This window comes from Watersipora subatra, chromosome 8, assembly GCF_963576615.1.
Source record: "Watersipora subatra chromosome 8, tzWatSuba1.1, whole genome shotgun sequence".
Taxonomy (NCBI): domain Eukaryota; kingdom Metazoa; phylum Bryozoa; class Gymnolaemata; order Cheilostomatida; family Watersiporidae; genus Watersipora; species Watersipora subatra.
The window spans coordinates 55,262,565-55,277,139 of NC_088715.1; the positions used below are offsets into that span (position 1 = coordinate 55,262,565).

Here is a 14,575-nt window from a genome sequence, read left to right on the forward strand (position 1 = left end):
TTTTTGAAGTTATCCCATCACAAATGTATCCAATGCTCTACATCTATCCAATTACCCAGCTTACACATGTCTAATGCTGTAGAAAACATAAATGAGTCATGATTTTTCCCTTGGTAAGTTATTTTAAGAAGTTGAAGCGTGGTAATGTTTTATTATTGAACAATTATATGATGAGCGAATAGAATTTAACAACAATTGCTCAATATAAAACTTTTCTAGCCATCGTAATGTCCAAAATGCATATACGCATGTATGTCACTTATAGTGTTTATAACAGAGTAGCTTGTTTATCCTTATATCCATTGTTACATTTACTGAAAGTAAGTGTATATTGCTGCATTTAAAAAAGGGTAACTCATTTCCCCAACAATAATCTCATTAGTGTGGTTGTCATAAGAAAACTGCCAAGTAATATCGATAAAGCTGTAGCCTGAACCCGATACTGTTGGGAAAGCATAGGCAGAGCTAAAATTTCCTGAGAGCACAAAATAATTGAAAGTCGTCGTACCATTGCTTATAGGAAAGTCAAGGCAAGAGCTTTTAGATTCATTCTTGCAGGTTTGTAGTAAACATACTTCCAAGTATGGTGAACTAGAATAGGATTGGTGGGCAGCTAGTACAATGTAGTCTTCAGTTAAATTCATTCTGTATGACACACTGCAGCAGAGAGTGCCATGACAGACTTTAATATCATCTGCTAAGTTTTTGAGTTGCGCTACCTGATAAGTTACCCCACCCTCATGTTCCAACTCTGACCATTCTACTGCTCTGGCTGGCTCAGGAGATGATAAGTCATTACTCACAACTTGATGTCTACTGGATTTGTTTAGATTGGCCACCAAGAGTTGGCCAGATGTCAAGTGTGGCTGATAATAAACATCAACAATATCTTCAGGAGAAGATATAACACTACCAAAACTGTGTTGTTTCAAGTCTCGAATGTTTGCTGCCAAAAAATTAACATTCATTCTCCTCGACCAACCTGAAGCATACTCGACAATATTCTCGTACAATGCGGTACTTCGATAGACTAAGGTCCAATATGTCGACAGAATCAATGTATCGACCTGATATGTGTTAATAAGGCTCAAAGCAGGCTCTTCAAATGTTAGGTCATAACAGATTAAAGTTCCCATTCTACCGAAAGGTGTGTCGGTATATGAATATTCAACATGATCTGGTTGGTCGAGTAACTTAGACTCATCTCCATATAGATGGTACTTGTGGTACTTGCTGACAATGCATCCAGAACTGTTGATTATAATGTTTGTGTTGTATAACTTCAGGTTGCTTCCGTTGACTGTTAGTTGCTTCTCGATCAAGTTTGCCACCAGGTACATCTGATTAGTTTGCGCTAAACAACACAAATGGTTGACTGTCCAGTCATCAGAGTTAGATGGGTAAGGACCGCAAGCCATGCAGGCTTCTGAAGAACTCGGCTCTGGTGCCTTCTCTGCATACAAATAGGCAGAAGACCTTAGAACTGGGTTATACTTTGTTATACTGCCAGTTAGACCATATTCTGGAAAGGCAAGAATATCCACACCCTACAACAAGTGCAGTAAAACGCTAACCATTTTGAAAATTTATTAAATATACTACCATTTTGCTAGGCTTTTATTGTTAAAAGTTGGAATATGACGTAATGTAAAAAAATAATAACAAGTTGCTTAAAAGCTTTGAAGCAAATCATTTTAAATTAGTCTAAGTGTGTTCAGAAATTAATTCTTATTAGCATAACAATTCATTCATGCTAAAGTTCATATTTTTCATAAGTTCTTTAATTCAGAGAGTCCTATAAACTTTAAAACAACAACCGTGATTGGGTTTCGATGGTGTAATATTACATAATTGAAAACTTTAGCTGTTGTATGTGGCTGGCAAGCAGCAAAAATCAGTATAAAAAAATTAGCTACCTTTGAGTTAAAAAATTATCATATTAATTTGTGTAAAAAATAAGTTGATTGAAACATTATCAGCTTTTGTGATTTGGGTAGCTTTGAATAAAATCAAATGGAGGAAAAGAAGCGATGGCGTTGAGGATGAGAAAATGGTGCTTTGAAGATGACAAACACCAGAGGTAGGAGCAAAATGACCAACTTAAAATTTTTCCTATAATTCACAGGCCACAACTTCAGCATTGAAGAGGCTCCAAATACAGTAGCCTTGTTGTTTCTTCGATGTTTTATTTTTTTAACAAACTGAAATTGTTCAATATAACTTGTGATACATTGCGCTACATTGGCAAATACAAAAGTTCCAGTGCTTATCGATAGCAAACCATTTTAAACGATTTTCTTTGGTCATAATAACAGCTCTACAGCTTGATTGAATTGACTGTATTTTCCTTTGTGTAATTCTGTATCACTGACAAGTATCGGCACAATGACTCAAGAACAAATGAATAACATAATACAAAATAACCATTGCGAGCCAGAAGCTCACCTCCTGCAAAAGCCTAGCTATTACACCTATCTTTATAGATTACATAATTAAAAAAGCACTAATACAAAAGTTACCTTTGATTTAAAGCCTATTACTCCTTGATTTACAAATCAACATATAAACATAACAATACGCAAAGTCAAATTAATAATAATGCATAATGATACACAGCAAAAAATGAGTAAATAAGTAAATATTATTAAAAACTAATAAATTTATCACCGCAAAAAATTAAAAAATGACACTTATAGTGATCATATGACTCTCCATAACACTGAGGTAGGCACCTATCTCTCACAGGCCTGGAACCTCTGGTAGCACTATTAACTGATTGCTCTGCATTACGGTTCAAAACATTATTTTAATTTTTACTTTCATTCTCAACAATATCATATCTCAAGAAGCGGATTAAAACAAAATCAAGTTTAAAACATTGTCACCTGATACTTGATCACTACTGGTAGCCCCATCATCATAACTTGATAACTGTATGTCACCAATGTGCCTGGTCATGTCATCAACTTTAACCACAGTATTAGATACTATGACAGTGACTAACATTTTGGTTCATATGATTGTACATTGAGCATGCACTGGCTTCACATAAACTACATGCACATTGCCTACTGTATAATATTATGGGTTTCTATCAATGCTGTTAGGATGCACTCCTACACCAGGCCATGGCTGTTCTGGATATTGTTGTACCAGAAAACAATAACTTCGATACCATTACCAGAGTATGTGACCTTTCATGTTTTAGTTCTGTGATTGCTCTTTTTGAGTCCTTTTTCAAATGGTCTATATGCAAAACTTACCGCGTGGTGTACATTCCACGCTGTTAGAAAATCAAAAAACCATACGTTTTTAAAACATTGTCCATTGTTGAATATTAGCTTTACTGGAGGTCTGTGTTTACTAAACACACTTGATAAGTGGGCTATCACATAGTCTGTCGCTTCATCTTTCATATCTGGTCATCTAGCAAACTTGCTGGGGCCACAATCCATAATGGTCAAGTAAGGTACATGACCAGCATGCGTTATGTCTATGGCCAGCCTATCTCACACCTTGTCTACTTTCAAAATGCCTTTTTCCAGGTTGTCAGTGAGGAACCGATTTGCTTGAAAACCAGACATCTCTTTACAACTGTAACTGCTTCCTTTGATGCCTTATTTCCAAATCTGCACTTTATAAAATATGACATTTTGTCAAGTCCAACATGATGAACTGAGCGCAATTCATTTATTTCTCGGTTCCCGTACCCGCTACATTTACATGTGTCTCAAGTGGTTTAAACAAGTTCTGGTTCACCCTAATTAAAGTACCAGCTCGATTGCAAATGTAGCGGATTAGAGATATATGCAGGGTGACAATATATTCATTCGATAACTATGACATCACCCCTAGCCAGTGTGTCACTTTCATTTTGGAAAATCCATTGTTTTTGGTCTGTGACTTTTAGTAATAATGGAGTTCACCCAGTTATATATGTTAATGAGTCCGTCATAATAGTTGCTCTGCTTATTTTTACTCTATGGCTGAGGCTTCGAGCTCAGCAACGGTGATGTGTACGCTGGTGTCAATCTTCTGCAGCCATGATGCAGTTTGCCACGCACGCATAGAAAATAAATCTATCTTTGTTCCTCTATACATTGAGACAAACGTGATAGTAATGAGAAAGGCAAACAGATTGGAACTTCCCAGAGTGCAAGGCAAGCCATCACCAACATGAGCTACTGCTGTAACAAGTCTACCACAATGTTACCATCAATCTCTATACTGGTGCCATAGGCTATACTGCTAGCATCACCACAAACTTTGCAATTCATTGAGTTACCTACAGACCACTTCCCTGCACCGGGTCATCATCTAATACACTATTTAATGCTTCATTTAACATTATTGTTACATTGGGTATGACATCATCCCATGTTCCATATGATGCCAGCCTTATCATGTAGCTGCATGCCACACGTAACCACCCAGATACAGGATAATGACCAAACAGTTTGCCACACACAGAGAAGATAAGTCTCAGTTTGTGGCTGCAGTTTTTTGGTAGGAAGACTGGCATTCTGATTCAAAAGCTGGCTTTGACATAGGCCTATAGCACAATTTTTTTTCGGTTTGCTGTTACAAAATCATCAAATGAATGACGGCTTTTTATCACCCTATCATATTTGGTTCTGGTTCTATACACTGGTTCTTATAATTATTCAGTTTTTGGAAAACTACATGAAAATGTATACTCTCTGGTGATCAATCATACAGCTTGCTCAGATAATGTTTCATAAACCGCAAGCTTATTAGCGGAGTTGAAATGTGAAAAATTATATGAAGTGGTGAACTTTAATAACAATGTTTTGTTATTACTGGCTAGTTATGTCACCTAGATCAAAGCAGAAGCTCAGTTTAATTTTGCTTAAGCCTATCAGCTGTTTTGGAAAAAGCTTCGAATTATTTGTTCAACACCAGATAAAAAACTACTTTTTACCAAAGTACTTGAGCAGCACCCCATTTTTGTCAGTGTCCCGGCAATCAGATGCAATGTTCTCAATCTCCAAACTTATAAAACATGTTTATATGCGATTGACTCTTACCTGCATTTTTGCTGCAGCAACCTGCTGAGTAAAAACCATTAGGTTCTTATTAATGATCCGTAAAGCATCAGACCTCGATTCTACTTTACCACTTCGAATGGCATGCTCATAGACAGCAGCGGTGAATGTATTGGTAGCAAGGCAGAAAGACACGATGGAACACACTAGCCCTATCTGTAGCACTAAATCATACATGCTAGCAACCAGCTCTTTGGTCTTACTAATTACAGTATAACCCCTCCTACTCCACAACTACTAGCTACTTCTCTGCAACTATCTTATCTAGGCTCGTATCATAATCATTGAGATGAACAAAATCAACCAAGCAGAAAATTGTAAAGTACGTCAGGAGAATAAAACTTCTAAAGCGTATCCTTGAAGATCCACAATATTTCTAGTTTATTGAAAAACCACCTACAGGTAGAAAGTGAGCCATGCTTTTTGGAATAGTTCTTGCTTGAACAAGCAATTGAATTTTAAAGAATTCCACTGTAAATATTAACTCTTACAAATTTTCAATATTTTATTAACCTGCAGATCAAGCTTATCATTAAAACAAGTCATAAAAGTTGACCAGTGGCTCATGTTGTAAAAATATACTTTCAAAGGTATACAAAGTCAGTTTGTTGGCATACCGTATTATTTAACAATTTCGGCATATTGCACTTTCACCCTCTCAGCAGGCAAATCTTTGAGTTGTTGGACAACAGTTGAATATGAGAGAGCTGGCAGAGGTGCAAAGATGACAATGATAGAGTATGATAACAACAGCTTTGAAGAGTGAGCTAAATGTAGAAAGACTTGTACGTCTGCAGCTGAAAAGCCTGTGAACCGATGTGAAAAGAACTAGCTTATTTTAGCTCATCAATTGCACCAAACACCTTTCATTTAATACTATTTTAAATACAGTGGTGCACAAAATAAGCTGGACCCATTTGTTGTTAAACCACAATTCCCATTTATAACATTGTTGCTCATTAAGTTATTAGACCTAAATTATATATTATATTAATCCTCATTTTGTCCTGATTTTGAACCAAACCAAACAACTGTAAAGCTGTTTTGAACTGATTATTTAGGCTAAAGTAGGAATACTTCGTTTTTTTTATAGTGGATGATAACAAATAAACTAATAAAACCGTATGTGGTGTAATTATAACTGTACAAATTGGTATATTCAACCATTATATAAATGAAAGATGAATCTTGATGAAATTTGTAGAGTGATCATGGCACTAAAAGTGATCTTTGATTGGTTGATAATCTAACTTGTAATAGTCAGCAGTCTGACCTCGTATTACTCAGTGCACCCGCAGCAGCATAAAATAAGAGCAGTTCAATAATATTAATTTGGTTAACACTAATTGACATATAAGGTTGGTTGTCATTCTAAAATAATTATATCTAAACATTCCTTAAAAGTAACATTCTGAATTATTTAGAATTAATGGATGAAGGCAATATTTCACATTATGACTGGACTTTTACGCTTGAAAAAGTTTTTTTATAATAAATGCTGAGAGAAAGTTTTGTACACAGTGCGATTTTTACAAAATTGAACTTTAAGCAACTTTTTGACTTTAACTTTGACTTTTGATTTTTGACAGCTATGCAAAAGATTAAAACTTCCATACAAGCTGAACTGCAATCATAATTATTATAAAGCAGTATGCTTTTTATTTCAACAAGGAATAGCACAAAGGTACAAATGTAAGAAGACAGGAGACACTAATTTCGTGTCTGCAACAAGCATCGAGCAACGTAACGTAATATGGGGTCCAGCATCATATCAAGCAAGTAAAAGTACAGGGTAAACAGAAGATTCTCCCCTCCCCAATGGAGAGGCCCTCTCACTCATTGCCCACAGTTAATCCTTTGCCTTTGAAGAACTTTTTAGCTTCCTGTATCTGGGCTTGAAGCTCCAGAGATGCTTCATTGCAATTGTTGAATGTAAAAGTTCTATAGAGAACAATGGCGGCTGAGATTAAACCAAAACCGGCAATCGAGTATACAGGTAGTAGCTCTATGTGTACCATCGGGACATCGTCAAAGAGAGGAACCATTCGTGTAAGCAGAGCATACCTAAAAAGAATAAAGGGTGTAAAGAGATAGTAATGCCCCAATTGTCACCTGCAGTATCCGTTCAGCTGCAGTTACCATCACACTAACCAAAATCGGTTGCAAGACGACCAACGATTAAAACATCAACAGATTTAAGACCCAACACAAAAAATTCTAGCACAATGGGACATCCCAGGCCAAGACTCGTACTAGTAATAAATAATCAAAGCAAAATTCATAAACTTTAAAGGTTGACTTGCAACAAAATTCACATTACAGTTATTTGGTATAAAAAGATTCACCATGTCTCACTCAGTTGTGTTGTGGGTGCCAAATATGTGGAAATGTGATTACAAGCTCTTAAAAGCTCAAAAACAAAAAGCCACCGTAGATTGGAATCTGTTTATTTCTCTGACGTAGTCATTACATTTAGTTATTTTCTTGTCACGTGATGTTCTCACGTGCATTGAAAGGCCATTAAAAAGCTCAATATACATGTAAAACTTATCGTAGCACTAGTTTATGACAAACACTCAGGGTTTTACCGAAGACCCTGTATCAAATATAGATGCTCGCTACTTTACAATTTTGTTTCGGCATTATTCAATCGTCAAGTCGTAATCTGATCACGTGACCCAATACTTCGCAAATAATTTCTGCAGCACTTTTCGATTATCACAGGTGACCAACAGGCTCGTCATGATTATCAGACAATGATATGTTCTCCTTCGAGCTAAGGTTAAAAAACTAAACGAATTTTTACCGTAAGTTATAAGATATCAGTGCTAAAAGTGACAGCATTACAATGACAATAAAACAGATGGGTAAGAACAATAGACACAGTTTTATTGAATGCGTGAAGTATATTTGTGAAAATATTTCGACGAATGAGGTTGCATGAAAGTGTAAACAGAAGCCATTTCCTACAACTACGTCCCATTTGAGCTGTTTTGGAAAGAGAATCCCAACTACGGCGGCCTCGTGAGGCTGCGACTAACTGTTTGTTTTTGAGCTTTTAAGAGCTTGTAATCACATTTCCACATATTTTGCACCTACAACACAACAGAGAAAGACATCGTGAATCTTTTGATACCAAATAACTGTAAATGTGAATTTTGTTGCAAGTCAACCTTTAAACCATAACTGTCACGAACAACTTTTATCGTATTTACTAGGTAAATCAGACACGCTGATTCCGATTTTGTACTCAAAATAAAGATTAGTCCACTAACCTTCAAAGTCATTTAGGCTTTTTTAAAGCGTTTCAATATCCGTTTCGAAAACAACACAATCGGCATTACAAGCTCCGCCCATAAATATGTGACGAAACCTAGCTTTTTCAGAAACGGAAGTTAGGAATGTTTAGTCCGATTTAGAATAATAGAGATGGGTGTCTTAAAACCCATTATTATCTAAATCCAGCCTGTAAAATAGTTTCAGTTTTTTTATGAAAGGGATATAAACTATTTAAAATTGCTCGCAGCTTGTTACATGATGTTTAAATGGGCTGGACGCCGAGAAAAATGAGCTCAAAAAGCGCGGTTTTATCACGAACTAGCGTTGTTATCGCGCTTTTTAAATATGCAATGCTAAATAGCTTATCTACCTTTCAGAAAATACTGATATTATTTTTAAGGCTGAATTTAGATATTAATGGATTTTAAAACACCCATCTCTATTATTCTAAATCGGTCTAAACATCCCTACGTAACTTCTGTTCCTAAAAAGCTAGGTTACGTCAAGTATTTATGGGCGGAGCTTGTTATGCCGATCGTGTTGTTTTCGAGACCGATATTACAACGCTATAAAAAATCCTTCATTACTCTGAAAGTTAGTGGCCTAATCTTTATTTTGATTACAAAATCGGAATCAGCGTGTCTGATTTACCTAGTAAATACGATAAAAGTTGTTCGTGGCAGTTATGGTTTAACCTTTGTATTATAGTAATCCCTCACTACTTCGTGGTTCAATGTTTGTAGCTTCAGTATGTCGAAGGGTAAAAATATTCATTAAAGGTAAAAAAATAAATGAAACCAAATTGAAATATATAAAAAAATTTCATTATGTGGATGAGTTCGACTGATTTGCAAGCATCATGGCGATGACAGTCTCCATGGTAACTTGTACATAAATAAAGAACTTAACAAATTTTCTTTTTTCTAACATTTATAACACTTCCTTTCGCTATAGCCATGCAAATCTGCAATCACACCTCCACTACAATCGGTGCAGTGGCAATCTCATCGTTTAAGCATGCGCGTTTTGTTTGTCCTGAGCATACGCATGTCGCACAGAGTCAGATTATAAAATGTAGTTTTAATATCAAACAGCTTGAAAAAGTCAACCAAAAATCTTTCTGCAGAGTGTACCCTCAGGATATGATTTTGATCCATTCTAGGGTTGGAATCGTACAGTGAAAAAACCGTATGGAGGGACGTAGAAACCATAGTAATTATGGGTAAAGTCACAGTATTTCCGTTATCATACAAGGGACATCCTGAAGCACTTAAACTAGAATTGTGCTTTGAGTTTTTGGATTTTGGTAAACAATTTTCTCATGCTGAAGCAGTTTAGTAGGATGAACAGTTTAAGACAAAAAACTTTAAAATTGCTCAAGTCAATCCATAATTATAAGGTAATTAAGGCCCATCATACAAGGGACGCAGAAAAATCGCTAAAAACGAAACTTCAATTTTAGGCTGAAAACTCTGTGAAGTATATGATCACATTTTAAATTCCTTTTAGCTGATGTTTGCTATGTATGTTTCAATGTTCAGTGTGAAAGAACTAACAGATTCCATTAATGGTTCTCATTAAACCACAGATTATTTACCACTAAGTTTGATCATACAAGGGACATCATACAAGGGACATTTCGGATCACTTGATTTTTCCACATATTTTATTGATAGACAGTAAAGTATCTAGCTAAAAGAAACTACAACCATTTTAATGGAATACTACATCTAAAACTAGCATGCACTGAAACCAAAACTAAACTATGGAGCTAAAAAATGTTGAGTTTACAGGAAGTGACCAGACATGTCAAAAAACGATAAATAATTAATATCTTAGATAAATATTGGAAATTAGATAAAGAAATGACAAATAAGATCACAAGGACATGCACCTTGCAAATTTACATGTATTTACGTTTATATTGACTGTAAGCAGCTTTGACTGCCTCAGCATTCAGCAGCCAATAGGCTCGACAATTGTCGCATGGAATGAGCTCTGGGTTAATATCGAGGATAAAGTTGGGTGGGTGACTTCGATATTTCTTGGGGTGGGCCACATCCATTTCTCTCCATTTCTATTTCTACAGAACTATTGCTCGCTTAGTAGGGGATTTTGGCAATGTCTTCTGTACCTTCCGTGATGCTTTTCCTGTAAAAAATTAGAGCACTTGGTTATTAACCTTTGATACTTGTACTTGCTACAAAGTGATCGAAGTCAAAATTTTATAACACAATTCTTATTAATTAAAACCAATGCAATTGAACTGATTGATTTTGTTATAACTTACCAAATGCTTGAGTAGTTGTGTATACTGGTGTTGACTGATTACTGGTGCTTGCTTTCAGCTCACGAGCCTTCTGACGCTGAGCAGCCTTCTTGAGCCGTTCCTTCTCTCTTCGAGTAGCCCTTTGCTCCTCTGTAAGGCTGGCTGTTACTTTTGCCCATGCCTCGCGTACTTGTTGCGAATTCTTAGCCTTGTACAGCTCTGGATTTTCCGATTTCTTTTTAGCTATATATTTCCTTTGCGCGGCACAATGAGCTGCAGGCCTGTCTTTGACAACCTTTACCGTCGACATTCTGGTTGAGACTGGCAGCTTGTGAAAAGTAATTGTTCTATTGCATTGACCAGCAGCAGTGTCTTGACGGGATTATTTATTAAGGTAGCCAGTCAGGCAATCACAAGCCGACAATGCTTTGAGAAAATATTTAGAGACAGGTACATTAATTGTATTGGAACTAATTAACTCAACTAGTTATGTTTAGTTGCCTACAATGCCAACTCATGAAGCCATCACTATTCAGATCGCGAGAAACTAAATTTTGACATAATGGGATTAAGTGCAATTAGGCTGGGAATATGTTGGGTACAGAAAAGATTATGGCCTTCCTCCACCAACAATGGTTAAGAAACCACTAACCATTTAAAATTAAGTTACGGACTGCCGAGTATAATAACTTTCGTATGTATGTTAACTATACCTCATGAAAATTGTCTAAAATAACATGGCCATCTTTTCAACGCTACTATTGTGTCATGAATATTCATGACATAATAGTAGCGTTGAAAAGATGGCCATGTTATTTTAGACAATTTTCATGAGGTATAGTAAGGGAATGAAAGAGTAGATGTCCCTTGTATGATAAAATTGTCCCTTGTTTGATAATTTATTTTCTTAATTTTTCTCAAGTAATTAAATTATTTAAAAAAACTAAACATGCCATCATGAACCTCTCATGGTACTATCGGAAAATCCTAACTAGAAATTTTTTCACATTATTTGTTTTCAAAAAAACCAAAAAATGGTGCCCAAATTATCATACAAGGGACACGCATGTATTTGGAACGCCTCTTAAGCAAGATTTATTAAGGTTAGAACTTTGGAAACTTTTCCAGTCATAGAAACTTAATTGGATTAAGAGGTTCCTGGTGACACAATTTGCAATTTAAAATATGCATCTAAAAAATCCAAAAAAATCAATGTCCCCTGTATGATCACATAATCGTCTCTTGCTGCTTAATTTTCTCAATTTCATGGAAATCGTTCATTATTTTTAAAAATCATTATTAATTATGGAAAGTTTGGACTTTTAGCTTTCCAATGATGTGTAAAACTTGGTTCTATAATAAAATTTAAAAATCACATCTTTGGTTTCACAATACTGTGATTTGACCCTTATATAATGCTAACATCCCTGGAAGAAATTATCAAAACTTTATACAAGTACTGTACATATTAAAAACTAAAAACAAAACAGTATGTTAACCTTAGTAACTGTTATAGTTACCCGCAGTAACGTTAGCATATTTATTGTATTTATTGGTTATGATCTGCATTAAAATGTAACGTTCCAATGTGCTATGTGCAGTGCATATCGTAGAGAATTCTTACCTTCAGTATAGACCTGCGTATGACGTGAACTTTGATTTGACTTTAAATATTTAGCTTACTAAACACACACCTAAAGCTAAGTTCTGGTATGTATTTTCAACTATTTCAATTTCAAATTTTATTACTTATTAGCTTCTGGCTTCGTTTTCAATATAATGTTAGCCGATTTCATTAAAACCTTTTTCAACCTAATTCGGTAAGAAAGCTCGAATGATGCTGTAATTGTAATGAAGCAGATGTTTGTTAACAGGTTATAAAAAGTTGTCTGACCACTGAATTTCTGTTGGAAGGGATCGCGAATTGAACTTTACTAGTGGTTTTAAAGGGAAAATATTACCATTTTACACACAATAATTGCTGAACTGAGAGAAATCGGTCATCGTGTCTCTGTCAACCGTTGTGAAAACGTTTTCGGCAAACAGCATTTCGGCGTCTTTGTTAGTTTTAAGTCGGTGATAATTAAGCACAGCGACTGCCAAATTTGGACTCAATTGAAAATTTTGTTGAATTCATATGGTGAAATAAGATTCACATGGTGAGTTGGAAAAATCATCATGTTCCAATTCGTAAGATGAAAGAATCATATACCAGGGTAATCGTATCCTGAGGGTGCATCGTAGTTTAATTGAGGATTTAATTTCATTCTAACTTCAGACACACGACTTAGATATACTCTAAACCTTCAATGTTATAGTTAATAAAGTAATTCTTTGTTGCAAGTTGGTCCATACTTCTTTTTCGTTCACTTTAGCGTTAAAAAATTTCAGTGTTATGCAAAGCTGTACTTATAATAAATTTATAGACAAATAATACTATTTATAGTCATGGCAGGAGGTGTCGAGATGTGGTTTTTTTCTTACTAGAAGAGCGTGAAATAAAATACTTGAGAGCAGCTCTGCTCTAAAGGTAACTATAAAGACCTCTTTTTAGTGATTAGTATAATTTAATTTTCAAGACATAATTGAAGGTTTTACATAAAACTTTTTCCATTTTGGTACCTAATGGATTCATGTCAATATTAGATACAAATAAATATAACTAGTCATTCGCGTAATTTAGCGGCTAAAAAAATGAAACAGAATACTATGCACGTATTCTTACAAGTTTTGCTCAAAGATAAGATTTTCAAATAATAAAATAAATATCAGAATTAATCAATCAATTTTGTCTGTCAAGTTGTAACTGTATACTATTAGTATAACATAGACAAATGATTAACGAGTCAATGGTCACCAAGGGACCATTGATTTTGATGACTTTACAAGACTTGAAAATACTAAAGCTAGGCGGTATGTCGGTATTACCGTTTTTTTTGCGGTACTTGCTTTTAAAACCGAGCGGTATAAATGTCACAATGGAACCGCGCGGTGCGGTTCGGTCGTTCACGAACCGAGAATACCGAACAATTATGTGAACATTCATGCGGTATCGGTACGCACTCAGGTAGACTGAGCAACCGTTGTCACATGGTAAAAGTGGCGCCAAAATAGAGCAGATTGATTAGTGGATGGAGATGATGTTTCGTCGCAGGGGGCCATCCTTTGCAGGAAGAAGAGTCGTCATGCTAGAATTTACGGCGAGAGTATCGCAGAAGGTAAATGCTTTCATTGTTTCTTATTATACTTGATGTTAGGCCATGAGTGGTCACACTTAAGGTTTGTGTCGGGACTTGGTGCATTAGTTGGTATGGCTGGGAGGCATTTGATTTTTTATTCTAATCTCTAAGTCTAAATCTATCGTATGCATGGATGCGGATCATCATTTTTTTTATTTTCGATTCAATAAAGATCGGTGCTAATCAGATGGACAGCCGTGAACATTGAATTGCCAGTTATTGCAGTTTTAGTGTCCGTACTATTTTTTTATAAATCTAAATGGAGAGGAAATACTAGCTAGGCAGCAGAATTAATGAGAATATTATTTATTCAAGACTCGAACTCAAAATTTTCGTGTTTGTTATGACTGTCAATGATAATTTCCAAACCATACACTTTGTCAGTTGCATTATCTTTTCAATTGTAATAATTAATTCCTTATCATTAGGAGTTTTGTTTCCAGTCTGCACTTAACTAACCGCCTGAACCTAAATAAAATCTATTATTTCAATAATGTGCGTTATTTCTTTGAAGCTCTCAAGAACAGAATTTTATAATATAGAAATTGTTCAAAGCTTTTAGAATGACAATTACTGATATAGACATTGTTGCTTGCAAAATTTTACTCTTCGCTGTTCACTCTCCTCACGTTCGCGGACTGCTCTATATTTTGTTTTTGTTTACTTTGTAGTTCGTACTCTAATTGATTTTTGTCATCATTGGTAGGTGAAGACACCGAAGA

At 35.4% G+C, this 14,575-nt stretch overlaps 1 protein-coding gene across 1 annotated transcript; it reads right to left on the reverse strand.

Moving 5' to 3' along the window:
* Window positions 1-309: 309 nt before the first annotated feature.
* On the reverse strand, window positions 310-5,243 carry LOC137402751 (vascular non-inflammatory molecule 3-like). The gene is made up of 2 exons (XM_068089256.1): window positions 5,049-5,243; window positions 310-1,547 (listed from the first exon to the last, which is right to left on the reverse strand). Exons 1-2 carry the CDS (start codon window positions 5,241-5,243, stop codon window positions 312-314), a joined length of 1,431 nt encoding a protein of 476 aa, XP_067945357.1. The 3' UTR covers window positions 310-311.
* Between the last annotated feature and the right edge of the window lie 9,332 nt (window positions 5,244-14,575).